The sequence below is a fragment of the Schistocerca piceifrons genome, chromosome 1 (assembly GCF_021461385.2).
Source record: "Schistocerca piceifrons isolate TAMUIC-IGC-003096 chromosome 1, iqSchPice1.1, whole genome shotgun sequence".
NCBI classification, from domain to species: Eukaryota; Metazoa; Arthropoda; class Insecta; order Orthoptera; family Acrididae; genus Schistocerca; species Schistocerca piceifrons.
Genome location: NC_060138.1, coordinates 220,675,943 through 220,703,864, shown reverse-complemented (window position 1 = coordinate 220,703,864; position 27,922 = coordinate 220,675,943). Strand labels below are relative to the sequence as shown.

General features: G+C 45.1%; 1 protein-coding gene across 1 annotated transcript in view; it reads right to left on the bottom strand.

Moving 5' to 3' along the window:
- Positions 1-27,922, bottom strand: part of LOC124802727 (protein SOGA3-like) — a 99,374-nt gene that overhangs the window by 24,159 nt on the left and 47,293 nt on the right. Inside the window, exons 2-3 of the mRNA XM_047263736.1 lie at positions 21,158-21,442; positions 5,245-5,517 (exon numbers count right to left, since the gene is read on the bottom strand). Of these exons, the coding sequence (XP_047119692.1) occupies positions 5,245-5,517; positions 21,158-21,442 (558 nt within the window). The remainder of the gene's footprint in view (positions 1-5,244; positions 5,518-21,157; positions 21,443-27,922) is intronic.

The following is a 27,922-nucleotide window of genomic DNA, read 5'->3' as shown; positions in this document are numbered from 1 at the left end:
ATAAGATGTGAAATAATAACCACTACCAGTCACATGAATGCCCCATGAACCATGGACATTACCGTTGGTGGAGAGGCTTGCGTGCCTTAGCGACACAGATAGCCGTACCGTAGGTGCAAGCACAACGGAGGGGTATCTGTTGAGAGGCCAGACAAACGTGTGGTTCCTGAAGAGGGGCAGCAGCCTTTTCAGTAGTTGCAGGGGCAATAGTCTGGACGACTGACTGATTTGGCCTTGTAACAATAACCAAAACGGCCTTGCTGTGCTGGTACTGCGAACGGCTGAAAGCAAGGGGAAACTACAGCCGTAATTTTTCCCGAGGGCATGCAGCTTTACTGTATGGTTAAATGATGATGGCGTCATCTTGGGTAAAATATTTCGGAGGTAAAATAGTCCCCCATTCGGATCTCCGGGCGGGGACTACTCAGGAGGACGTCGTTACGAGGAGAAAGAAAACTGGCGTTCTACGGATCGGAGCGTGGAATGTCAGATCACTTAATCGGGCGGTTAGGTTAGAAAATTTAAAAAGGGAAATGGATAGCAGGAATTAGTGAAGTTCGGTGGCAGGAGGAACAAGACTTCTGGTCAGGTGAATACAGGGTTATAAATACAAAATCAAATAGGGGTAATGCAGGAGTAGGTTTAATAATGAATAAAAAATAGGAGTACGGGTAATATACTACAAACAGCATAGTGAACGCATTATTGTGGCCAAGATAGGCACGAAGCCAAGCCTACCACAGTAGTAGAAGTTTATATAACAACTAGCTTCGCAGATGACGAAGAGATTGATGAATCGTATGATGAGATAAAAGAAATTATTCAGATAGTGAAGGGAGACGAAAATTTAATAGTAGGAAAAGGAAGAGAAGGAAACGTTCAAAATGGTTCAAATGGCTCTGAGCACTATGGGACTCAACTGCTGTGGTCATCAGTCCCCTAGAACTTAGAACTACTTAAACCTAACTAACCTAAGGACATCACACACATCCATGCGCGAGGCAGGATTCGAACCTGCGACCGCAGCAGTCGCACGGTTCCGGACTGCGCGCCTAGAACCGCGAGACCACCGCGGCCGGCAGAAGGAAACGTAGTAGGTGAATATGGAATGGGGATAAGAAATGAAAGAGGAAGCCGCCTGGTAGAATTTTGCACAGAGCATAACTTAAGCATAGCTAACACTTGGTTCAAGTAACATGAAACAATATTGTATACTTGAAAGAGGCTTGGAGGTACTGGAAGGTTTCAGATAGATTATATAATGGTAAGACAGAGATTTAGGAACCAGGTTTAAAACTGTAAGACATTTCAAGGGGCAGATGTGGTCTCTGACAACAATCTTTTGGTTATTAACTGTAGATTAAAACTGAAGAAACTGCAAAAAGGTGGGAATTTAAGGAGATGGGACCTGGATAAACTTGAACAACAAGAAGTTGTAGAGAGTTTCGGGAAGAGCATAAGGGAACGATTGACAGGAATGATGGAAAGAAATACAGTATAAGAGGAATGGGTGGCTTTGAGGGACGAAATAGGGAAAGCAGCAGAGGATCAAGTAGGTAAAAAGACGAGGCCTATTATAAATCCTTGAGTAACAGGACATATATTGAATTTAATTGATGAAAGGAGAAAATATAAAAATGTAGTAAATGGAGCAGGCAAAAATAAATACAAACGTCTGAAAAATAGGATCGACAGGAAGTGCAAACTGGCTAAGCAGGGATGGCTGGAGTACAAATGTAAGGATATAAAGGCATATCTCACTAAGGGTAAGATAGATACTGCCTACAGGAAAATTAAAGAGACCTTTGGAGAAAAGAGAACCACTTGTATGAATAACAGGAGCTCAAATGGAAACCCACTTCTAAGCAAAGGAGGGAAAGCAGAAAGGTGGAAGTAGTATATAGAGGATCAATACAAGGGTGATGTACTTGAGGACAATATTATGGAAGTGAAGAGGATGTAGTAGAGGATGAAATGGGAGATATGATACTGCTTGAAGAGTTTGACAGAGCATTGAAAGACCTAAGTTGAAAAAAAGCCCCGGGAGTAGACAACATTCCATTAGAACTACTGACAGACTTGAGAGAGCCAGTCCCGACAGAACTCTACCATCTAGAGAGGAAGATGTATGAGACAGGCGAAATTCCCTCGGACTTCAAGAAGAATATAATGATTCCAATCCCAAAGGAAGCAGGTGTTGACAGGTGTGAAAATTACCGAACTATCAGTTTAATAAGTCACGGTATCAAAATACTAACGCGAATTCTTTACAGACGAATGGAAAAACTGGTAGAAGCCGACCTCGGGCAAGGTCAGTTTGGTTTCAATAGAAATGTTGGAACACGTGAGGCAATAGTGACCCTACGACGTGTCTTTGAAGATAGATTAAGGAAAGGCAAACCTACGTTTCTAGCATTTGCAGACTCAGGGAAAGCTTTTGACAATATTGACTGGAACACTCTCTCTTACAAATTCTGAAGGTGGCAGGGGTAAAATACAGGGAGCGAAAGGATGTTTACAATCTGTACAGATGAAAATGGCAGTTATAAGAGTCGAAGGGCATGAAAGGGGAGCAGTGGTTGGGAAGGGTGTGAGACAGGGTTGTAGCCTATTCCCGATGTTATTCAATCTGTACATTGAGCAAGCAGTAAAGGAAACAAAAGAAAAATTCGGAGTAGGAATTAAAATCCATGGAGAAAAAATAAAAACTTTGAGGTTCGCCGATGACATTGTAATTCTGTCAGAGACAGCAAAGGACCTGGAAGAGCAGTGTCTTGAAAGGAGGATGTAAGATGAAAATCAACAAAAGCAAAACGAGGATAATGGAATGTAGTCAAATTAAGTCTGGTGATGCTGAGGGAATTAGATTAGGAAGTGAGACACTTAAAGTAGTAAAGGAGTTTTGCTGTTTGGGGAGCAAAATAACTGATGATGGTCGAAGTAGAGAGGATATAAAATGTAAACTGGCAATGGCAAGGAAAGCGTTTCTAAGGAGAGAAATTTGTTAACATCAATTATAAATTTAAGTGTCTGGAAGTCGTTTCTGAAAATATTTGTATGGAGTGTAGCCATGTATGGAAGTGAAACATGGACGATAAATAGTTTGGACAAGTAGAGAATAGGAGATTTCGAAATGTGGTGCTACAGGAGAATGTTGAAGATGAGATGCGTGGATCACGTAACTAATGACAAGGTACTGAATTGAATTGGGGAGAAGAGGAATTTGTGGCACAACTTGACTAGAAGAAGGGATCGGTTGGTAGGACATGTTCTCAGGCACCGGTTTGATATTGGAGGGCAGCGTAGAGGGTAAAAATCGTAGAGGGAGACCAAGAGATGAATACACTAAGCACATTCAGAAGGATGTATGTTGCAGTACTGGGTGATGAAGATGCTTGCACAGGATAGAGTAGCATGGAGAGCTGCATCAAACCAGTCTCTGGACTGAAGACGCCAACAACAACACCCGTCACAATAGATGGTGATTTTATCTATCACATGACCTGTTTCGGGCTTGTGCCAATCTTCAGGTGTTTTACATTCCCGTACATGTCTCCATACTCAGTGTTGGAGATCACTGTTTTTTTTTTTGTCTATTGAGCCATCATCATATTATTTGGTTTTGGTTTAAGCAATGGGCTCCAGCACTGAGTATGAAAACACGTACATGGATGTAAGCCACCTGAAGATGGCCACAAGCTCGAAATCGATCGCATGTTAAATAAAATCACCCTTAATTGTGAATGGTACCAGTTATTATTCTACACCCTACTCCGGATTCGAACTTAGAAAACCAACTTCGGCATTTGTGAACTTCTAATGCACTTGGATAAACATCGCAAATACTTTTGGTGGAAACTGTTCGTTACTACCCTTGTGAAACTTGAAAGTAGACTGTTTAAGTTTTTATATTGGTAACGCCACGTAGCGCTCTGTATGAAAATCACTGGCTGTGCTGTGTGCAGTAGGCGGATGATCTGGACGTGTGTCCATCAGAAACAGTACATTGGTAAGAATGGATGTCATGAACTGCTATATATATTATGACTTCTGAACAGTATTAAGGTAAATACATTCTTTGTTCTCTGTGAAAAGCTTTCATTTGCTAACTATGCCTATCAGTAGTTAGTGCCTTCAGTAGTTAGAATCTTTTATTTAGCTCGCAGTATTGGCACTCGCTGTATTGCGTTAGTTCGAGTAACGAACATTTTTGTGAGGTAAGTGATTCATGAAAGGTATAGGTTATTGTTAGTCAGAGCCATTCTTTTGTAGGGATTATTGAAAATCAAGTTGCGTTGCGTTAAAAATAGTGTGTGTCAGTTCAGCGATGATTCAAATAAGTCAAGTGAGAAATGTCTGACTACGTTCAGTTATGCTCAGCTGTTCGAAAATCAAACAACGTAGAGGTTTATTAGCACAGTAAATCACTGATTTTTCTAAGGGGACGTTTCAAATTCAAAGCGGATATAATGCCGGATGCGTACCTCCTCTGGTATTTAGCTGGTCGTTTCACCATAAATTGCAAAAATTAAAGTTAAGATTTAATTATTTACGATTCTGAAGAATACAGTGAACTGATAAATGGCAAATGAGTGTCGACATGTGCAGAACCGTCGTTACTTCCCGGACCCCCTAATATATCTATGACATCAAACGATGAACTTCCGATGAAAAATTCGGCCTCATTACGGAGATCAAATACTAAAAATAGTCTGCTCTGAAGAGCGTAAAATATCACACCACAATGACACCGGACAGTCGGACGTTGACAGGCAATCAACTCCGGCATTTCGAGCTCAGCCGAAGAATAACGCAGGGGGCGGACGGAATGCGTTTCTTGAGCGGGCGATGCGCTTTCCCACGTCATTCAGGCGCTCGTAATTACGTCGCTCCATTGTCCGCGGCGAAGGCCGGCGGAGGCCGCATTATAAGTCGGTTTCAGGTTGGTTTACCCTGAATGGGCGAGAGGAGCAGGGCGCGACGTTTCATTCTTTCTTACGGTTCGCTCCCCGGCGCGGCGCGGCTTTCCGGAATCGGGCGCGCTGACGTGCTGCGTACGTCTAAATACGCGGCGCTCCGCCTATTGTGGCGAGTGTCACAAAGCTGGGCGGCGGAGAAAGGGGATTCGTCATAGAGCGGACAATTTGGAGCAATTTGGCCGCCGGCCTGACGAATGCCCGCGCGGAACCCCGCCGCGCGCCGGCCGGTGGCAGCGCCGCACGCTTTGACGACCGCGTCCGCGACCGACGCCGCCTCCGCCGCCGCCGCCACCGCCGCCGCCGCCGCCGCCGCCGCATCCAACAGGTGGCAAGATGAATGTTGTCCCGGAATTACGGGCCCGGGCGTCAGCCGTGATGCGCGCCTGAAAGGCGGCTCCATTACGACGCCTTCCGCCGCGGTGCGTCCAGAAAAACCCGCGCTCTCCGCCACCTGCGAGCGCGGTCGTCGTCTCCGTCGTCGTCTGCAGGAGGAGAGTGACGAACTCCGGAGGAACCCTTTGTGGCGCACTGCCGTTGTCTGTAGTGGACAAGGAACTGGCAAAACTAAGCGACAGAAAAGGCTTAAAGTCGTAGATTTCCGGTCGGCTGGACCTGCTTCCTCGATATTTACAGCCGACTCTCTCTTAGGGATGGCTGCTACCACTGAAACAACCGATTTTAATTTATATCTTTTCTTTCGTTCAACGCCAGTTTAACAGTTAAAATCGCTCAAAATAACCGGTTTCTGAAATAACCAATTTTCGCTTTTTTATTCCTATTATTTCCTGTGCTGACCATAGAAATCGAACAAAGATTAAAAAGTTTTGACCTCCTCAGTCTTAAGATAAAGTTGAACCAAAATACACCACTGGCCATTAAAATTGCTACACCAAGAAGAAATGCTGATGATAAACGGGTATTCATTGGACAAATATATTATAGTAGAACTGACATGTGATTACATTTTCACTCAATTTGGGTGCATAGATCCTGAGAAATCAGTACCCAGAACAACCTCCTCTGGCCGTAATAACGGCCTAGATACGCCTGGACATTGAGTCAAAAAGAGCTTGGATGGCGTGTACAGGTACAGCTGCCCATGCAGCTTCAACACGATACCACAGTTCATAAAGAGTAGTGACTGGTGTACTGTGACGAGCCACTTGCTCGGCCACCATTGACCAGACGTTTTCAATTGGTGAGAGATCTGGAGAATGTGCTGGCCAGGGCAGCAGTCGGAAAATCTTCTGTATCCAGAAAGGCCCGTACAGAACCTGCAACATGCAGTCGTGCATTATCCTGCTGAAATGTTGGGTTTCACAGGGATCGAATGAAGGGTAGAGCCACGGGTCGTAACAGATCTGAGATGTAACGTCCACTGTTCAAAGTGCCGTCAATGCGAACAAGAGGTGACCGAGACGTGTAACCAACGGCACCCTATACCATAACGCCGGGTGATACGCCAGTATGGCGATGACGAATACACGCTTACAATGTGCATTCACCGCGATGTCGCCAAACACGGATGCGACCATCATGATGCTGTAAACAGAACCTGGATTCATCTGAAAAATAACGTTTTGCCATTGTGCACCCAGGTTCGTCGTTGAGTACATCATCGCAGGCGCTCCTGTCTGTGATGCAGCGTCAAAGGTAACCGCAGCCATGGTCTCCGAGCTGATAGTCCATGCTGCTGCTAACGTCATCGAACTGTTCGTGCAGATGGTTGTTGTCTTGCAAAAGTCCCCATCTGTTGACTCAGGGATCGAGACGTGGCTGCACGATCCGCTACAGCCATGTGGATAAGATGCCTGTCATCTCGACTGCTAGTGATACGAGGCCGTTGGGATACAGCACGGCGTTCCGTATTACCCTCCTGAATCCACCGATTCCATATTTTGCTAACAGTGATTGGATCTCGACCAATGCTAGCAGCAATGTCGCGATACGATAAACCGCAATCGCGATAGGCTACAATCCGACCTTTGTCAAAGTCGGAAACGTGATGGTACGTATTTCTCCTCCTTACACGAGGCATCACAACAACGTTTCACCAGGTAACGCCGGTCAACTGCTGTTTGTGTATGAGAAATCGCTTGGAAACTTTCCTCATGTCAGCACGTTTTAGGTGTCGCCACCGGCGCCAACGTTGTGTGAATGCTCTGAAAAGCTAATCATTTGCATATCACAGCATCTTCTTCCTGTCGGTTAAATTTCGCGTCTGTAGCACGTCATCATCGTGGTGTATCAATTTTAATGGCCAGTAGTGTATTAAATTAAAGAGGCGGATAAAAGAAAACAATCCGTCCATCGTTCTCTGCATTTCTTGAAAAGTGGTAAGTGGTTCACTACTACAAAAAAATCATCAGTAATCTCCTACTCGTTCCGATTTCTTGAAACTGTGCACAAAAATCGTGTTGTAATCGGGTATCATACCAGCATTTGGACATTACAAACAGTCAGTGTTCATTTGTCCGCTCTCAAGGGCTACAAGCAGATGAAGTTATGTTATGCAAACACAGGCAGCTGATTTGTTGCTTTCTGTTTTTATTGCAGACTATGAATGAACTGTTAAGTTACGAGCTTTCTCGTAATATTATGTCACAAATTCGTTGTGTTCCTGCCGTTTTTAATCTTTTATAGCAAATGGATCGTTGTAATTCACTGATACCACACTTCGTAAGAACTTCCAGACTAGGGATCGCGCCATTCTGTAATACAACGGATGTCCGAAGACGACGGTCAGAAACTACCATGTACACCATATTAAGCAAATCTTGCGCACTGTGTGAACACACTTATTGTCTAATAGGCCTCACCACATGGTAACAGCTACATTATTGTATCAGCAGTGCTATACCAATTATTATACCATGTGTCTGTCGCTCTTTTCTGTCCGTGTTGTTGTTAAAATAGCACTGATCGGTTTTTCAATTTCCTATAATAACGCTATATTTCGCTGCGGAGACAGGTCGTCAGTGGTGCTTGGACACGGAATTGGAAGCAAAGCCTCATCTATAAATAAAACAGTTTACAATGTCCTCCATTCTTTTATTTTCCCACTACGCTTGGATTTACGTCAGGAATCGTCTGATACTGTTTAACTCTGATTTTTGGTTATATTTAAATACGGAATACATATAATTCCATATAACACGGATTTTGTGATGCCATTGTGATTCGTATCAAGAGCAGTCAGTGCTTCTCTGTTAATAAATTACACTCTCACAATAACTGAAGTTTTACAGAATCGGTGCCTTCACACACAGCTCGTTTGAGTCATACGTAAGAAACAGATGCCAAAACTTGTACTGAATAATTCAAACAACTCCGGGAGGGTGGAAAATTTTTGTAGTTGGGGAGAAATAAAAAAAGTGAGTGCCACAGGACTGATGGCTTTGCACACAGCTGGTTGAATTAGACATAATAAATAGAATGCTAAAATTTGTGCTGAATAACTCAAAGTATGTTGTAAGGGTGGAAAATTTTCGTGACTGGGGGAAACCACAAAAAGCGTCCCACAGCCTTCAATTTTGGGTCCACTCCTATTCCTCATATGCGTGAATGGCCTTCCACTTAACAAGCAACAAGCAGAAATGTTACTTTATGCAGACGATATTAGTGTTAGAATAAATCCCATTAGAGAAAAGCCACAGAAGAGACTGTTAATGATATTGTTTCAAAATTATTAAGTGTTTCTCTGGAAATGGACACTTCCTAAACTTAAACAAAAATACAGTTGCACATCAGTGCAACAACTGGAGTCATACCAACAGCTGATGTAGCACGTGAACAGTAGTCAGTATATAGGGCAGAATGGTAAGAATTTTCGGGTGTACGTATTGATGAAAACTTGAACTTGAAGACGGATATTACTGAGTTTCTTAAAAAATTAAGCTCTGCTACTTTCACCCTTCTTTCAAATTGCTAGTCTTGAAAACAAACGAATTAACCTCCTGACATGTTTTGCATATTTCCACCGAATAGTGACTTATGGAATAATGTTCTGGGGTAACTCACCACTTAGAATGGAAGTACTAATTGCACAAGCCGCGCGGAGTGACCGCGTGGTTAGAGGCGCCATGTCACTGATTGCATGGTCTCGAGTCCTCCTTCGGGCATGTGTGTGTGTGTGTGTGTGTGTTGTTCTTAGCATAAATTAGTGTAAGTAGTGTGTAAGCCTAGGGACTGATGACCTCAGCAGTTTGGTCCCATAGGAATTCACACACATTTGAACATTTGATTGCACAAAAAGGAGCAGTAAGAGAAACATGTGATGTTAACCTGCAGTCGTCATGTAGGAACCACTTCAAGGAGTTAGTTGTTTAAACTGCACCGTCGTAATATTTTTATTTCAGTTCGCTATTGAAATTCTTCGTAAGCACTCCACCACGTTTAGAGATGGACCGTGATATCCATGCCTATAACACTAGAAGGAGAACTACCTTTATTGCCCATTATTAAAGCTGTCAGTGGCTCCGAAAGCAGTTTAGTACTCGGCAACAGGAATTTTTGATCATTTGCCGAATAACATAAAACGTCTGACATGTAGCAAGGATAGCTCCTTCTATTCCATGAAGGAATTTCTACTTAAGAACTGGTAACATAAAAAAAACTAATTTTTAAGTTTGTTGTATCAATAGCACTAAAAATTAATGCGTTCTTTAATGTAATATTAATCCTTTCACGACCTGGGTTATGAAAGGACGAGAGAAAACCAAAGTACAAGCTAGTGAGATGAAATTCTTGGGAAACAGTATTGGAGTGACAAAGATAGACAGGTTAAGAAATGGGAGGATCATTAGAGGAGGAGATAGAGATATCAAGGCTGAGATGGTATGGACACGTTAAGAGAATGGAGGAGAAGAGGATTCCCAGGAGGATACACAAGATGAAACTGGAAGGAAAGAGACCAAGAGGAAGATCGAGAAACAGATGGCTGAAAGGAATAGAGGAATGCGTCCAGAAGAAAGTAGAAGACTGGAACAAGGTGAAGACGGAGAGATGGTGGCAAGACCGAAGACGATGGAGAGGCCTATGTCCCATATAGACCCGGCCAGAGGCTGGAAACTCTCCAAGATGATGATGATGAATGTAATACTAATACACTGAGGTGACAAAAGCCATGGGACAGTGACATGCACATGCACAGATGGAGGAAGTATCGCGTACGCACGGCATGAAAGGTCAGCGAATAGGTGGAGCTGTCATTTGTAACCAGGTGATTCGTGCAAAAAGGTTTCCACCGTGATTATGGGGCACGACGGGAATTAACGTGGAATAGTAATGGGAACTGGACGGATGGGACATTTTATTTCGGAAATCGTTGGGAAACATTCTTCTCGGCTCGTGGCCATATCGGCTGGAACCTACACGAATGGAAAACCGTGGCCTGGTCAGATAAGTCCTGATTTCAGTTAGTTGGAAGCGGATGGTAGGGTTCGTGTGTGACGCAGACCCCACAAAGCCATGGACTCTGGTAGTCATCAAGGCACTGTGCAAGCTGGTGGTGGGTCCGTAATGGAGTGGGCTGTGTTTAATTGGAATAGACTGGATCCTTTAGTCCAACTGAACCCATCATTGTCTGGAACTGTTTATGTTCGATTACTTGGAAACCATTTGCAGCATATAAAGATGGTATTTTTATGGGTGATAAGGCGCCGTGTCAGCAGGCCACAGTTGTTCGTGATTGGTTTGAAGAACATTGTGGAAAATTCGAGCGAATTAGTTGGCAACCCAGGTCGCCCGACATTGACTCCATCGAACATTTTTGGGTCTTAATCGGGAGGTCAGATAATACACAAAATCCTGCACCGTCAACACTTTCGCAATTACGGACTGTTAGAGAGGCAGCATAGCTCAGTATTTATGCAGGGGACTTCCAACGACTTGAGCTCATGGCACGTGGAGACGCTGCACTACGCCCGGCAAAAGAAGGTGGGGTGCTATATTAGGAGGTATCGCATGATTTTCGTCACCTCGGTATAATGCATACACTACCTGTGAACTGACTGGTTCGACTTCATCGTTTAAATGATCGTTGGAACATTCAACAAACTAATAGGGTGCAATATCACCAGAAGTGGGTAGGTATTTTAGTGGAATTTGGCCCAGTAATTTATCTATAACGCGGAACGGAATGTGACTAAGCGACTTCAGCACGACTGATCAGGCAATTAATAATAATGTTACTATTTAAAAATTCGTTTATCGGGCAGGTTAGCTATTCTCAATAATCACACGAGCTGGAAAGGTGTGTTGGAATGTACGGGGGCAAAACTAATTGTACCACATGAAAAGGAATATTTACTAACACAACGTAGCTCTTCTCGAATGTTAGCAGTCACACAACAAAGCAAAACTCATAATAATAATAGCCGGCCGTGCGGTTCTAGGCGCTTCAGTCCGGAACCGCGCAACTGCTACGATCTCAGGTTCGAATCCTGCCTCGGGCATGGATGTGTGTGATGTCCTTAGGTTAGTTAGTTCTAAGTTCTAGGCGACTGCTGACCTCAGAAGTTAAGTCGCATAGTGCTCAGAACCATTTGAACGGTCTACCCGACGGGAGGCTCTAGCCACACGGCATTTACTTTTCTTTACCTGTCCGTTTCCCTTTTTAAGTTCTCGAATCTACCTATCCCATTAAGAGATTTAACACTTCGTCCTGTGACCCGTAGATTACTACTTTCTTTTTGCTGATAACAATATCCTCCTGAGTATTCCCAGCCTAGAAATGTGAGTGGCAAACAGTTTTACGTCCGAAATATTTTACATAAGTAGATGCAGTTTTCATTTAACCGTGGAGTAGAGCTGCATTACTTGGGCAACAAAACGGCTGCAGTTTCCCCTTGCCTCCAGCCATTCGCAGTGCCAGCTAGCAAGGCCATATTAGTTAATGTTACAGGGCAGACCGATCAGTCATCCAGATAGATTGATGGCCACGCAACTGCTATAACACTGCGCCCTGTACTCGGGAACCGTAGATTAGTCTGACCAAATCGCCGATAGCCCTCCGTCATTTAGTCGCATTTACGGTTCAGCTATTTGTATCGCTGAGGTTTTTCGCAAGCCTCACCACCTCGGTTCCACAGTTCATGGAATGACACTTCGTAATTAAGAAAAGATTATGTAGAAAGAGTTTAAAAAATGTTCAAATGTGTGTGAGACCTTATGGGACAACTGCTAAGGTCATCAGTCCCTAAGCTTACACTCTACTTAACCTAATTTATCCTAAGGACTAACACACACACCCATGCCCGAGGGAGGACTCGAACCGCCGCCGGGACCAGCCGCACAGTCCATGACAGCAGCTCCTTAGACCGCTCGACTAATCCCGCGCGGCTAGAAGGATTATGTAACGTGTTTCTTATTCAGGAAACGCATTTTGGGTCGTACATCCATGTTATATACCTCCAGTTGGGAAAAAACCTTATTTGCAGCAAGTAAAGCATCCACACAGCTAGTGGGATGACGGCACCACGAACCGTCGGCACAGCGAGCATTGTTGTAAATTCCGTTGACACGAGCACATAGAGGGGCGTACCGACAATGTTTTTGCCCTACGAAAACATTGGGGACAGGAGTGGAACCGCGTCGTCTTCTCAGAAAGTTTCCAATTCCGCATAACTCCATCAAGAAGGACATAGCCATCTGCAGGGTCTCCGAGGAGAATGACTGTAGGCAGATTGCTTTCGTCATTGTCGAAAGAGTCCAGCCGCTGGCATGGTGCTATAGCTGGCTCTGTACACACAAAACGATAGCTAATAGTTTGAACTGTAACCATTACATTTCTGACATTTTATTGGCAGTGGCTGTGGTCTATCTTCGAGGTCTCCTTGACATTACCTTTCAATTAGATAAAGGAAACCCGAACTGTGCTAAGTTATCTATATACAGAGAGTATTCGATTGTTGTCCTAGCCAGGATTATCTGCTGATCACTTAGCAGTTTCAAACATATGGTCATAGGCTGCCATGTCAACGCTAGCCAGCCACTACGACGGTAAACTCTGACATAGAGATCAAACAGCAGGGAATGAACTACCTGTATTTGTCATAGTAATTCAGTTCGACACTTGCATAGAGACGTTATTGCAGACAGATGTGACGAGTCTATGGACTCAATTTCATGCTCTGCATATCCCAAAATCTTTTAAAAATTTAATCGCTTGTGACATTGCTCACACGTACGATATCCAATATCAATTCAGTATTCGACCACTGTTTTTCAGTCTCGTTTATGGGAACTTTGTATGTGTACTCGGAAAGGAAGTTCTGCGCCCTCCTTGCATTACAGTAAGCATCAGAGTCGGAACTCCTTTGTCGGCAGAGAGCAGTCTGTGAATCTCATTAGGTGAAGCATGCCTCCCTGGGGCAGTGAGCAACTTTCATGGAAGCCAGACTCTGGTGCCATTGTGTGTCCATGGCCAGTGCCAGTCCACATGCTCTGCACTGAATGCTGGGTGCACCTTGTCACCCCTTGTAGGTAATGAGCACAACATTTTTGCGTTTCTGTACTACCTGAAAGGCCCAGGCACTGCTGCGCTGCTCGGCTAGCATGGAAGTGCCGGTTGCATTTCAATCCAATAATATGGTTTATCCAATCAGATTGTGTCGCTCTACCTAGCGCATAGCACGCATGGGACCACCTATCAGTTTAACTCTGTTTCAGCCCAGTGCCAACCTGATAATGGTAAAATGTCGGTCTTGTACCCAAAAAAGGGGAAGTTTGCCTTCTCTAGGCCAGGCGCATACTGAGACGCAAGTGGTGAAGGGCAAGGCAGGGCAGCACAGCGAAGGTTTTTGTGACTCATGCTTGTAAATGCATTACTGCAAATGAGGCACAGGGCGAGGCAGCGCAGCACAGTGACTGCTTTAGCCTTCGCCGCACAATGTCCGGGACACAGCCCAAGCGCCACACAGCTGACGGGCTCCGTACAGACCACGTGCTCTCGCAGTGTGGGCGCGACAATGGAAACTGCATCCCAATATGTGCACACACTGGTCACGATGTATTTCCTTCGCAGCGTTGCCCTGCCCTGCCCTTCTTCGGCCATATCGTCCTGGCCTTAGTATCCCCGTCAACGGACATCACAGTGGAGGCAGATGAACAGGCATCGGTAGCATAGTGAGATGGCGTGGAAAGGACCGTTACTAATAGTGCGATACATATTTACAATAGTTTTCTACATAAGATGAAAATTATTTCATCATTCTCATTTTTTAGTAAAATCCTACGACCATTATTACTTCATCACCGTTCCTACTCAGTAGGAACATGTGAATTACAAAACTTAAAGAAAGGTTAAAACGTCTTATTGGAAGTAGTGCAAGGTTGGCCGTAGATTAAGCCAATCGAACAAACTCACTTCTCAAAACCAGGGCAGTTATATTTACATAACATTGAGTACTATAATATATTCCTGCGGGCCCCTGTGGCCGAGCGGTTCTAGGCGCTTCAGTCCCGAACCGCGCTGCTGCTTCGGTTGCAGGTTCGAATCCTGCCTCGGGCATGGATTTGTGTGATGTCCTTAGGTTAGTTAGGTTTAAGTAATTCTAAGTCCAGGCGACTGATGACCTCAGATGTTAAGTCCCATAATGCCTAGAGCCATATATTATATACTTATACTAAACTAATAAGAAAGTATCAGAACCTAATAAAAACGGTAACGCTAGAAAGAGTAATTCGATGTAGTTGGACGCGAACCATCAACACACCATAAAATTCGTTTTATTTTACCTCATTTTGCTCGTTATTATTCGTCCCATTTGTTAGGGGCGGACGCCCCAAGGCCCCTGTTGAACTCCATCGTTGATCCACCCACTCAAGTTTTTTTGTTATTATTATTGCAGAGGTAGCTAACTTACTGACTGAACACGCTGAGCTATTGTGTTGGCTGGTTATAAACCTGTGACGCTATTCAATTGGGCAGCCTTACCTCGGTTGTCACAGTTGCATGAAACCTTTAGTTGTAGCTATATTACTGATTCAAGTTCAATTATAACGAACTATACCAACAACAACGTATTTTAATAGATCCTCAAAATGTCGTTCAATTCAAATGGCATACTCTCTTAATACGATCATACGCAAGTTACAGTAATACGTTGTCATTTTATTACAACAAATAATACAATTAACGGCTCGTTTTCGCGAGCTTCCCAATTTCTGATGCTTAGAAACGGTATATATACAGGGTTATTACAAATGATTGAAGCGATTTCACAGCTCTACAATAACTTTATTATTTGAGATATTTTCACAATGCTTTGCACACACATACAAAAACTCAAAAAGCTTTTTTAGGCATTCACAAACGTTCGATATGTGCCCCTTTAGTGATTCGGCAGACATCAAGCCGATAATCAAGTTCCTCCCACACTCGGCGCAGCATGTCCCCATCAATGAGTTCGAAAGCACCGTTGATTCGAGCTCGCAGTTCTGCACGTTTCTTGGTAGAGGAGGTTTAAACACTGAATCTTTCACATAACCCCACAGAAAGAAATCGCATGGGGTTAAGTCGGGAGAGCGTGGAGGCCATGACATGAATTGTTGATCATGATCTCCACCACGACCGATCCATCGGTTTTCCAATCTCCTGTTTAAGAAATGCTTCTGCTTTAGCCTTTTCCGTAAGATTTTCCAAACGTTTAGCTCCCTGCTTGCTTTATTCGTCGACTTCCGCGGGCTACGCGTGAAACTTGCTCACACGCCTTCAACCGTTTCTTCGCTCACTGCAGGCCGACCCGTTGATTTCCCCTTACAGAGGCATCCAGATGCTTTAAACTGCGCATACCATCGCCGAATGCAGTTATCAGTTGGTGGATCTTTGTTGAACTTCGTCCTGAAGTGTCGTTGCACTGTTATGATTGACTGATGTGAGTGCATTTCAAGCACGACATTCGCTTTCTCGGCTCCTGCCGCCATTTTGTCTCACTGCGCTCTCGAGCGCTCTGGCGGCAGAAACCTGAAGTGTGGCTTCAGCCGAACAAAACTTTATGAGTTTTTCTACGTATCTGTAGTATGTCGTGACCATATGTCAATGAATGGAGCTATAGTGAATTTATGAAATCGCTTCAATCATTTGTAATAGCCCTGTACATATGGGCTTCAAATGGAAGCCGCTATGACCGCTCACAACAGTGCACCGAAGGGAGATGTCGTGCACGTGACGTAGGTGGTGCTCTGCCATCTCATTGGTCAACGTTCAGAAGCACGTTCAGAATATCTGACAAGCTAGATACTGCTCTGCATTTTCGGACAGACTCCCCAACGTGCTATTCCGTGCAATGACGTCAGAAATTCGGCATGCTCAACGCTCAGCGTTCGAATGCTCGGTCCGTTTGTCGACGGCTGAACTCGGAGTTCGAGGACCACGGACCTTGCCCAGCGTACCGTGCCGTGTGTTGTGCCGAGTGCTTAGACTAGCAGTCCTCGCCGGCCGCACGCTGAATTCGTCTCGTGCTTGTCTCGACGTAGGTTGGGACTCTCTGCTTTCCGTATATCGACTCGCACGACTCCATTTCCCTCTGTTCCCCGGCTGTTATCGAGCCCGTGAAGTATCCGCATCGACCGTATACTGAAGCTATAGCTTGGAGTCGTCCGGTAAACGTAAAATTTTTTGATGAATGGACGTTTGGGAGAAGGAAGGAATTTTCTGGGCATTTGGGGACGGAGTGTCGGAAGAGATGGGAGCTGACCGCCATCAAGGGCATATGAGCACACTTTGCTGATCTTGAGGAGATACAAATTTACTCAGTCCGCGGTAGCGCAATCCACAGTCTGAGCAGCTCACTTCTCTTTCGTTCCTGGCAACCAACTTGTGTTGCTGATTTGATTCTAATAAGTATAAATTTCGATAATCTCGTATCTGTGAGCCGCACACAGAAGGATATCTTAGTGCTTCATTCTCGATGTAGTCTTCTTTCCAGTTTAGTACCTCGCACAGCGTTAGTGTCACTTTTTGTTAACTTAATAGTTAATTCAATTAATCTTGTTCCTTTCATATCTTCTGATTAATCTCAGTGTAACTTGTAGTAAATAAAATTCTGTTAAAGTCGGACTTGCATTTCGAGATTCTAAAACTGTCCTACAGTTTTCCAGGTTAGGCGACCCATTAAAAAATAAATGTAACCGGTTTACTACCGAGTTATGCTTGCTGTGTCGGCGCTGTCGTTGTGTAGAGTGAGAAAGTACAAGGATAATTTAGTTATTATTTTGAAAAAGCAACTAACATTGCGCTGCTCTTCTTACCTAGCACAATGATGCTTAACATCAGACACAAGATTAAGAAAATTTCACACTTATTCTTCCTGTTGCACTGTAGACGCAGAGTAGGTATAAATTTTAATTCCACTCTTAAACCTTTCCTTTATTTCCGTCATTGCTTCTTCGATGTACAGATTGAACACTAGGGACGTAATGCTACATCCTTGTCTCACACCGTTTTTAATTCGAAGACGTCTTTTTTGATCTTCCACTCTCTTGGCTCTTGTACATATTGTATGTTACCAGTCTTTCACTATAGCTTATCCCTTTTCTCCTCTCAGTTTCGAACCTTTTTAAACTTTTGAATGCTTCTGGAAGTCGGAAAATCGCTATGACCGTGTCTTGATTTTTCTTCAGTCTTGCTTCCCTTACAACCTACAATGTCAGAACTGTCTCTCTTGTAGCTTTATCTTTCCCAAAGGCAAACTGATCGTCATCTAACACATCCTCAATTTTCTCCTCCATTCTTCTGTATATTATTCCTGTCAACAACTTGGATGCATAAGCTGCTGAGATGATTGTGTGATGTCTCGCACTTTTTGGCTGCCGCGCCGAGTGGCGGCCCCTCCCGCCGGAGGTTCAAGTCCTCCTTAGGGCATGGGTGCGTTTGATGTGTTTAGCATAAATTAGTTTAAGTAGTGTGTAAGTCTAGGGACTGATGACCTCAGCAGTTTGATCCATTCGGAATTCACACACCTTCGAACATTTGAACTTGTCGGCTCTAGCAGTCTTCGGAATTGTGTGGCTGATATTTTTCCGAAAGTCTGCTGTCACATCGCGAAAGTCATACATTGTACACACTTTCGTGAATAGTCGCTTGGTTGCCACTTTCATTTTACAAATTCCAATGGAGAGTGATCTATCCCTTCTGCCTTATTTTATTTTACGTAGTACTATGCTCTTTTAAATTCGTATTCTAATACTGCATCCTCTCTCTTTTCCGTATCGAGTGCTGTTTCTTCTTCCATTACGTCATCAGACAAGCCCTCCCCGTCATAGTGGCCTTCAATGTACTCTTTCCAGCCGGCCGCGGTGGTCTCGCGGTTAAGGCGCTCAGTCCGGAACCGCGCGACTGCTACTGTCGCAGGTTCGAGTCCTGCCTCGGGCATGGATGTGTGTAATGTCCTTAGGTTAGTTAGGTTTAAGTAGTTCTAAGTTCTAGGGGACTGATGACCACAGAAGTTAAGTCCCATGGTGCTCAGAGCCATTTGACCCATTTTACTCTTTGCACCTGAGTGTGCAAAATGGGGTAGGACGTAAACACATTTTACTGTACTGTGTAATGTGTATAGTAAAGGAACAGCTCGTCGGATACGACGATTTTATCAGCGTGTCGACGCGTTCGCACTTGAACACCTGAGCTGCTGCCCAGGGGAAAATAAGCCATAATGGATTGCTCTTGTCACACATACTATGAGATACTAAACAACCTAAAAACATATGACTTGTAACAGCTATAATTCCTAGTTTGCAAATGACGTAAATACTGATGTAATGTTGTTGAGTGCACTGTCCTCAGTCACCAGTAGAGATATCCGTACTTATGTCCGTTATTCCACGTATAATTAAAAGTGGCTTGTCTTTAATAAGCGTTAAGAAATGCTTTGGCAGACAGTTAGCTTGCCTGAGTTGAACACCATTTCAACAGCCGTCACGTATCACCTATATATCCGTGAGGAGCAAATAAGCATTAAAGGCCTACTTTTGCTACAGGTACAAGGAGGTACTAACCAACCTAAAAACACACGACTTGTAATTTCTATAATCACTAGACTGTAAATGATGTAAATACTGATTTCAGGTTGTTTAGTACACAGAGACAGCAAAGGACCTGGAAGAGCAGTTGAACGGAATGGACAGGGTCTTGAAAGGAGGATATAAGATGAACATCAACAAAAGCAAAACGAGGATAATGGAATGTTGTCGAATTAAATAGCGTGATGCTGCCGGAATTAGATTAGGAAATGAGACACTTAAAGTAGTAAAGGAGTTTTGCTATTTGGGGAGCAAAATAACTGATGATGGTCGAAGTAGAGAGGATATAAAATGTAGACTGGCAATAGCAAGGAAAGCGTTCCTGAAGAAGAGAAAGTTGTTAACATCGAGTATAGATTTAAGTGTCAGGAAGTCGTTTCTGAAAGTATTCGTATGGAGTGTAGCCATGTATGGAAGTGAAACATGGACGATAAATAGTTTGGACAAGAAGAGAATAGAAGCTTTCGAAATATGGTGCTACAGAAGAAAGCTGAAGATTAGATGGGTATATCACGTAGCTAATGAGGAGGTATTGAATAGAATTGGGGAGAAGAGGAGCTTGTGGCACAACTTGACTAGAAGAAGGGATCGGTTGGTAGGACATGTTCTCAGGCACCGGTTTGATATTGGAGGGCAGCGTAGAGGGTAAAAATCTTAGGGGGAGACCAAGAGATGAATACACTAAGCAGATTCAGAAGGATGTAGGTTGCAGTATACTGGGAGATGAAGAAGCTTCCACAGGATGGGGTAGCATGGAGAGCTGCATCAAACCAGTCTCAGAACTGAACACCACCACAACAACAATAGTACACTGTTCTCTGTCACCAACTGTAACATTGGCATTTATATCCTATACACAGTGCGTAATTAAAAACGGCCTGCCTTATCAACAGTTACGAAATGTTTTGGCAGACAGTTAGATTGCTTGAGCTGTACACCGTTTTACAGCTGTCGTTTACCACATCTGTATCCGTGCGGAGCAAAAAAGCATCAACGGCTTGCGAACGAGCTAGGTAACGCAGTGGTTAGAACGTTGGGCGCCCGTTCGAGAGGGCGACGGGTCAAGCCCAAGTCCGCCAATCCTCATTTAGGTTTTCCGTGATTTCCCTAAATCGCTTCTTGGAAATGCTGGGATGGTTCGGTTTGAAAGGCAAGGCCCAAGTCCTTCCCTGACATTAGCTTGTACTCCGTCTCTAATGACGTCCTTGTAGACAGGAAATTAAACACTAATATCCTCTCTCCTATTAATGGCTTGCTCTTGCAAGTACTTGGTGGTATTAACCAATCTAAAAACATACGACTCATGATAACTATAATTACTAATTTGCAAGTGACGTAAATAGTGATGTAATGTTGTTGAGTACTGTGGTGTCACCGTCAGACACCACACTTGCTAGGTGGTAGCCTTTAAATCGGCTGCGGTCCGTTAGTATACGTCGGACCCGCGTGTCGCCACTATCAGTGATTACAGACCGAGCGCCGCCACACGGCAGGTCTAGTCTAGAGAGACTCCCTAGCACTCGCCCCAGTTGTACAGCCGACTTTGCTAGCGATGGTTCACTGCCTGCATACGCTCTCATTTGCCGAGACGACAGTTTACCACAGCCTTCACCTACGTCATTTGCTACGACGTAGCAACGCGCCATATTCAGTTACTATTCTGAACAGATAATATTGTGAATCATGTACCGTCAAGAGCGACGTTCATCATTAATGGATTAAAGCTAAGTATCAAACTAATTACGGCCGGTTTCTGAATTCTAATTCCCTGTCATGTTCCAGACCTCACGTCAGTAGAGCCCTTCCCTATTCACACCAGCCTGCCTGAGCTAAAACGCGTGCATTTCGGCCCCCACTAGTAACACGGTGTTGGCTCTTCTGCCAACACAACAGGTACACTGTCCTCAGTCACCAGTAGAAATTCGTGCACTTATGTCCGTTACACCCTGTATAATTAAAAGGGGCCTGCCTTAAATAAGAATCAGGAAATGCTCTGGCGGGCTGTTACCTTGCCTGAACTGTACACCGTTTTATAACCGTCGCGTGCCGCTCACGTATCCGTGGGAAGCGAGGTATAGTGGGACAGCGGCAGAGCCGCGCCGCTGGCGGTCGCCCACCCACACCCGCCCCCCGCCTGCAGGCAGCCGTGTAGTTACTCTGCTCGCCGGCTCCCGGGGTCGACGCGCTCAATTTTTCTCCCCGCGCCGCGGCCTCCCCAGCTGCGGAGCCCGATTCATTCAGCGGCGGGGGCGGCGAGGCCACGCCGCGCCGCCGCCCCCCAAAAAGAGCCAAAGAAACAGCCGGGACACACGGAGCGCGCCGCGGCGCGGCCCAGCCCGCTGCCGGCACCTGTTGCGCCTCTCCACCCCTAGGCCGGCGCCGCCACACTCGCAGCGCCGCGACAAAAATGCGCCACTTGACACTGACGCGCCAGCTCCCGTCTAGCTCTCACGTAACGTTGCGTTAAGGGCGCAGTGGCGAACACGCGCGTCAGATATTTGTTCTACCCGTGCTACAGTCATTTTGAGTTTAATGTAGGTTGATTCTTACAAAGAAGCAGACAGCAATCAGCCACTATTGATACTGCTATTTATTTAAGTAAATTGCGCCGTAACCGGTTTCGAACTGACAAGTTCATCATCAGACGGCTGTTCACATGATTTGCAAGATACACTTTACATCAGGGCTTCCCAACCTGTGGTCCGCGCACCCCTTAGGGGTCCGCCAGCTCTTTCAAGGGGTCCGTGGCCACCTTTCACCAAATCGTGTAAAATAATGAGTAAAATTATTGAATTAAAATGTGAAAATCAAAGTCATCACCTTTTTTTCCGTGTGAAAAACATGTGTACTTTTACTTCAGGTCGTATCCCCAAGCAGCCTTTGCGGTCCTAAGTGAGAACGTATACACAGTTTAGTGCCGGAGAATGCGGCTTCTCTGATCGACTGTTTAGCAACAATACAGGGGTCGTTTGTGCGCTGGCTCACGACGCTAGATGCGCTGAAACCTTTGTCGACCAATCACAGCGCTCGCTGGCACTTATGCGGCCCCAGGCATAATTAAATGTTAAACTTGCCTTGTCAGTGCACTACCTGTTTCATAAGTCGATTTTCGACCAGTTTATTACTTCTAACATGGATCGGTGGCTGAAGTCAGGATCATTGAAGAAGGGTGCAGTTTCTCCATCGCCTCCACAACAAGGGAAGTTTCCAGTTGAAATGAATGAGGAGGGAGGACGACCAAAGAAAGACTTTACATACATTTGAACATTTTTCTTCGGATTTCACTAAAAACCACAGACACCCACGACCGTTACGAAATATGCATGCTCCTTACACAACAGTAGCCAAATAATGGAAGTGAACAGCCCATAAGCGACAGCTTGTCAACAGCGAACAGTTTGGACGTGACGTTGATTGCTCTTGGAGGAAGAAAGCTCCATCGTGTGAAATTTCAATTACCAAGTAATTTTTATCATGCTATAGTGTGTTGAACAAAGGGAGTAAATCCACTAGTAAGTGTCTGGATACAGTGGGAATTCAAATGGGATCGTTAATTTCAAGTTGTTTTCATTCATCTCTAAACCAAAGATTATTGATACTGGAGGGGGGGAGGGGTCATTGGGAACATGGCATCTGCATTGAGAAGCTGTCAGTTCCCATGGGTTTCGCTCTGAAATTTGAAGTTACTGTGCTCTTGACTGACTAGGGGTCCGCCATGGATTTTCGACTGAAGAAGGGGTCCGCCAGCTGAAAAGGTTGGGAAGCCCTGCTTTACATAATCGTCGCCGCGCGGGATTAGCCTAGCGGTCTGAGGCGCTACAGTCGTGGACTGAGCGGCTGGTCCCGGCGGTGGTTCGAGTCCTGCCTCGGGCATGGGTGTGTGTGTTTGTCCTTATGACAAGTAGTGTGTAAGCTTAGGTACTGATGACCCTAGCAGTCAAGTCCCATAAGATTTCACACACACTTTTTTTTTTACATAATCGTCAGTTTTTGATTTATATTCTTCCACTGTGGCGAAATATTCTTGGTGTGCTGGTGACTTCGAAAATTCCGCGCGATTTTGTTGCGAAGTTGCAGGATAGTATTTATCAAATATTCCAAAATATATCCAGCACTTACGTAACTTGTACGTCACCATATTGTGCAAAGCACCACACACACACACACACACACCAAAAAGTATTTGCCACATGTGAAGTTATCACAGAGATTGCAGATTTACAAATACAAATGTGGCAGATACTTTTTGGTGTGTCTGTGTGTGTGTGTGTGTGTGTGTGTGTGTGTGTGTGTGTGTGTGTGTGTGTGTGTGTGTGTGGTGCTTTGCACAATATGGTGACTTACAAATTAGATAAGCGCTGGACATATTTTGGAATATTTGATAAATACGATCCTGGAACTTCGCAACAAAATCGCGCGGAATTTTCGATGGCGCCAACACACCAAGAATATTTCGCCGCAGTGGAAGAATAAAAATCGAAAACACGATTACGTGCAGTGTATCTTGCAAATCATGTGAACAGCCGTCTGATGATGAACTTGCCAGTTCGAAACCGGTTACGGCGGTATTTACTTAAATAAACAGCAGCATCAATAGTGGCTGGTTGCTGTCCTCTTCTTTGTAAGAATTAACCTACATTAATTGTACACAACCACGGTCTCACTATGTCAGTTTTAGACAAAATAGCATTTTGAGTTTATCTTGGGCAATGTTAAAGATTCGAGTTTTACTACTAATGTGTCTCCACTTCCCTCAGACAGTATCTTTCCTTTCATCTGACCACTTCTTGACGCTAACCATTCTTCTCAAAATAATTATCTCATTGCGTTCATCCATCATTAATATTGAGAAACCCCGTGACTTTATTTCAATCGATACATATGATAAAAATTGATGTATGTATACATACGTGTACGAGGGGCGTTCAGTAAGTAATGCAACAAAGTTCTGTCTGTAAGTAGGTTGGTCTTACTCAGGATTCTAATACAGCGTATTATTCCCCAGTCATTTTGCTACAGAACCATACATAACCTCCGTGCAGTACATTACACCAACTTACTGGCAGGGCCCGAATGCTCGTAACGTACCACTCTACTGGTCGAACTCAACGTCTTACAGCATTAGTAACCTCGTATCATCCAAGAACTGCTCCCCGGGGCATGTGTCCTTCATTGGACCAATCAATTGGAAGTCGAAATAATCGAGATATGGGCTGTAGGGCGGAGGAAGAAGAGTAGTCCAGTGAAGTTTTGTGATCTTCCCTTGGGTGCACAGAATTTCCTGAAGCCTTAAATCAACATGGAGAAGGGGACGTACGTTTGCATTTTTGTGGTGGCAGATAGGCTGAAATCGTTTCTTTAATTTCCTGAAGGTAACACAAAACACTTCAGAGTTGATTGTTGCATCATGAGGGAGACATAAAACCGGGCTATTCTGTTTTACGAGTATGTCTCCCTCATACAGAGTCCCAGAAGAACGCCGCCATCGCTTTACCGGCTGAAGGTTCGGATTTGAACTCTTCGAAGAAGAGTTGTTGGAGGCTACTCCATGGATTATCGTCTTGTTTTCGGATCGAAAATATGAACCCCTGTATCATCATCTGTGATGATCAGTCTCGCAACGCGCAAGAAACTCCGCACGGATGGTCCTTTGTTGCTCTTTTTGTTCACCTATTAGTAGGCGAGGAAACCAATGGGCACACACCTTTCAGTACCCTTGGTGATGGACGAGTCTGTCAGCTCTTCCACTACAAACGTCCAGTTAACGAAAGGGGTGTTTGGTTGTGATCGGCCAATCATCTCGAATGAGAGTGTCCGCACGTTCCTACATTGCAGCAATCAGTGCTGTGTGCGGCCAGCTGGCTTGTGCGAGACTGGACGGGTTTGGACGACCCTGTTGCTATGACGACAGACGCCTCGTCCAATGACTCCCCGTGATCATGTTCACCGACAGGCCCCGTAGACATTCTGCAAGCGCCTATGAATACCTCTGATGCTCTGGTTTTCCGCCAAACGAAACTCAGTGACAGCTTTCTGCTTGGAACGCACCTCTGTTGAACGCCATTTTGAAGGTTGCGTATAGCGCCCTCACCTCTCGGAATTTCATGAAACTTTAGGGGCTGAAGGGGCAATTTTCCAGGATGTCCATGATAAATCCCGCGTTTTTTCAACCGAAATTGGGTGAGAAGAAACGGGGCTGCATTACTTACAAAACGATCCAGTTTTGTAGGGCATTTTGATGTGACAGTCGCCCATTGTTGAACTGCATGGAAACTCGGAGGCGTACATATTCGTCGCCGGCCGGTGTGGCGGTTCTAGGCGCTTCAGTCTGGAACCGCGCGACCGCATCGGTCGCAGGTTCCAATCCTGCCTCGGGCATGGATGTGTGTGATGTCCTTAGGTTAGTTAGGTTTAAGTAGTTCTAAGTTCTAGGGGACTGATGACCTCAGATATGTCCCATAGTACTCAGAGCCATTTGAAATTTTGACATACTCGTCGTCAAAGTTCCAGAGGATCACGTCTGACCACCACAAGGCAGCATCGTCGTACTGTGCACCGTGCTGCGTTTGGGTTGGTGCCGTGACAGGGAAGCATGACTACTGATGATTGCTATCAAATTGTGTTCAGTGAATAACTGCAAGTCCGTAGTACCGTGTGAGCCGTGGTAAAAATTGCTCTTTTTAAGAGCGCGCCGCAGCGCGTAATGCGAAGCAGTCGCCCTCCGCTTCTGGCGCTGGCGCCGCTGTGGCAATCGCAGCTTTGTTGTCTCCCTCTGGCGGGAAAGGGGAAAGGTTGCCTGTTCACGTGTATTTAAGGGGCGCTATAAGCTCTCCAGTGGCAGTTGGTCAGTCTGGGTGAGTCTGGAGTCAGTCTGGGGTCAGTCTGGGGTCAGTCTCTCGTCCCCAGCTTGCTAGTCTGTCTCTCGTCCGAATTTGTGGCGCAGTGAGAGAACTCAACGAGTGGTCGCCCGGTCGGGGGCTTAGTTCCTGAATCTGAGTCTGCGCGTTAGGCCGCCAGTCTGCTCGAGTTGCTCTGGCTACGGTTATTGGCGGTTGGATCGATCGGTCGGTCGGTCGAGCACTGGGACAGAAGATGACTTATCCGCCTTGAGCGTCGGCGCATGTGAGGTCACCACGTGAGTCCAGTGGGCCGCGCCGTATAGCGAGGGGTAGTGGCTTCACAGCCGACACGAGTGCAACAGGAGTCAACCCACGACATCAGTCTGGCCGGTGCAAGCTACGACGCCGTGAGACTGGAGATCGGCCTTCCTGCGTCCGTTGAAGCGGCTGGCAGCGGACGGCTAGGGAGAGCATTTTGCTGGTGCTGCGCCAGGTCCTCGCTAGAAATCGTAGTTTATTAGAAGTTAAGTGACTTGTGATATGTTGTTTCATTTACTTGTTAAATTCTACTTGTTTTCTTGGTGAGGTCACCAGCCGCTTTGTTTTGGGGTCGTCCCACAATTCTTCTCCGTTTGCTCACCCGCGGGAAGGTGGTTATTTATGAATTGGGCGGTCCGTTTTTCCCTTGCGGAGTAGGGTCGGGTTAGAGCAACCTGCTGTTCGAGTTGTTCGGTAATCGCCCTATCAATCTGCCGTACGTTAATACCTGCCTCTGTCATGTTTGTCGGATTCGGTATGTTAACGAATTTATTGCTTGAAGTGTAACGGCCTCATTCCTGAAATATGTTTTTATCGTGCCTATCATCTTGAGAGGCGGTATATGTGTACTGTAGAGCATGTTTGGCCAACCTTGTATAGTTTTATGTAAGATTGCATTTTATGGGCTTTTATTTAAATGGTCATTTTAGTATATAAAGTTGCCACCCATCCACCGTAAGACTTTTCTGCACTTTCGGTGGCAAGTTTCTTTTTTTTTTAATATGAGTGTTTTGTACCATTTCCATCCCTCCTACGGGGTGCATAGTTTGTGTGAGTTGTTAAAATTTTTAGTTTAAAGTAATCTGGTGTGTTGCAGATTTGCACCAGTGTAGTCTTTCAGAGGTTGTTGTGAGCGGTCGTGACTACGGCCTTGTCAAAAGGGAGTAGCAAGCATCTCAGCCCGAAAGCTCATACTGTCAAAATTTGTTCTTTCTGCCTCTGAATAAATTGTAACTTGATGTTTAGAGGGTGCTTTCTGCTTATAATTTTAAATCTGTTTCTTAAAAAGGAAAGGTTTTAGGAATAAAATTCCCATTTGTTAAAAGCAATTTCATTTTGATTTCATCATTTACTCCCTGGCAACTACTTCCACGGTCACATAGTGTTATTAAATGTGTTAACTTTCTTGATGAATCGCTAGTAAATAAAGTAAATTCTTAAGAGAAAGCTTTGAAAGTCAAATCACGGTTCACCGTGGATGACTATCGTTGGCGAGTGTGGCGGCGACCTGGGCGGATTTACCATTCTTCCATTGCTTTGCAGACGCAGAGATGTGCTATTCCCGGCGTCTTGCTATGGCGAGACATCCAAGGCACGGCTGGTAGTGACTGAAGGAACTCTGGCGACACAGCAATACGACATAGGCGTCTTGACTCCTTATGTGTTACTTCTGATGTGGCAGTATCGTGGTGCCATTTTTCAACGGGAAAATGCTCGTCCACACGCAGTACAACACTCAGAACTGTCTGTGATGTTGAGGTACTCCCGCGGCCAGCAAGCTCCCCAGATATGTCCGCGATACAACATGTGTGGGACCACCTCGGTCCGTCACGGTGAAAGCATCGAAGACACCTAGGTCCAAATGGAAATAGGGGTACGGCATTGTTGGCCGCGAGTCCTCCATTCGGGGAAGTTCAGCCGCCGAGATCAAGTACTTACTGCATTCGCCGCCACATTGGGCGATTTGCGCGTCGGAGATGGGGATGAAATGATGAGGACAACACAACACACAGTCCCTGAGCGGAGAAAATCTCCAACCCCAGC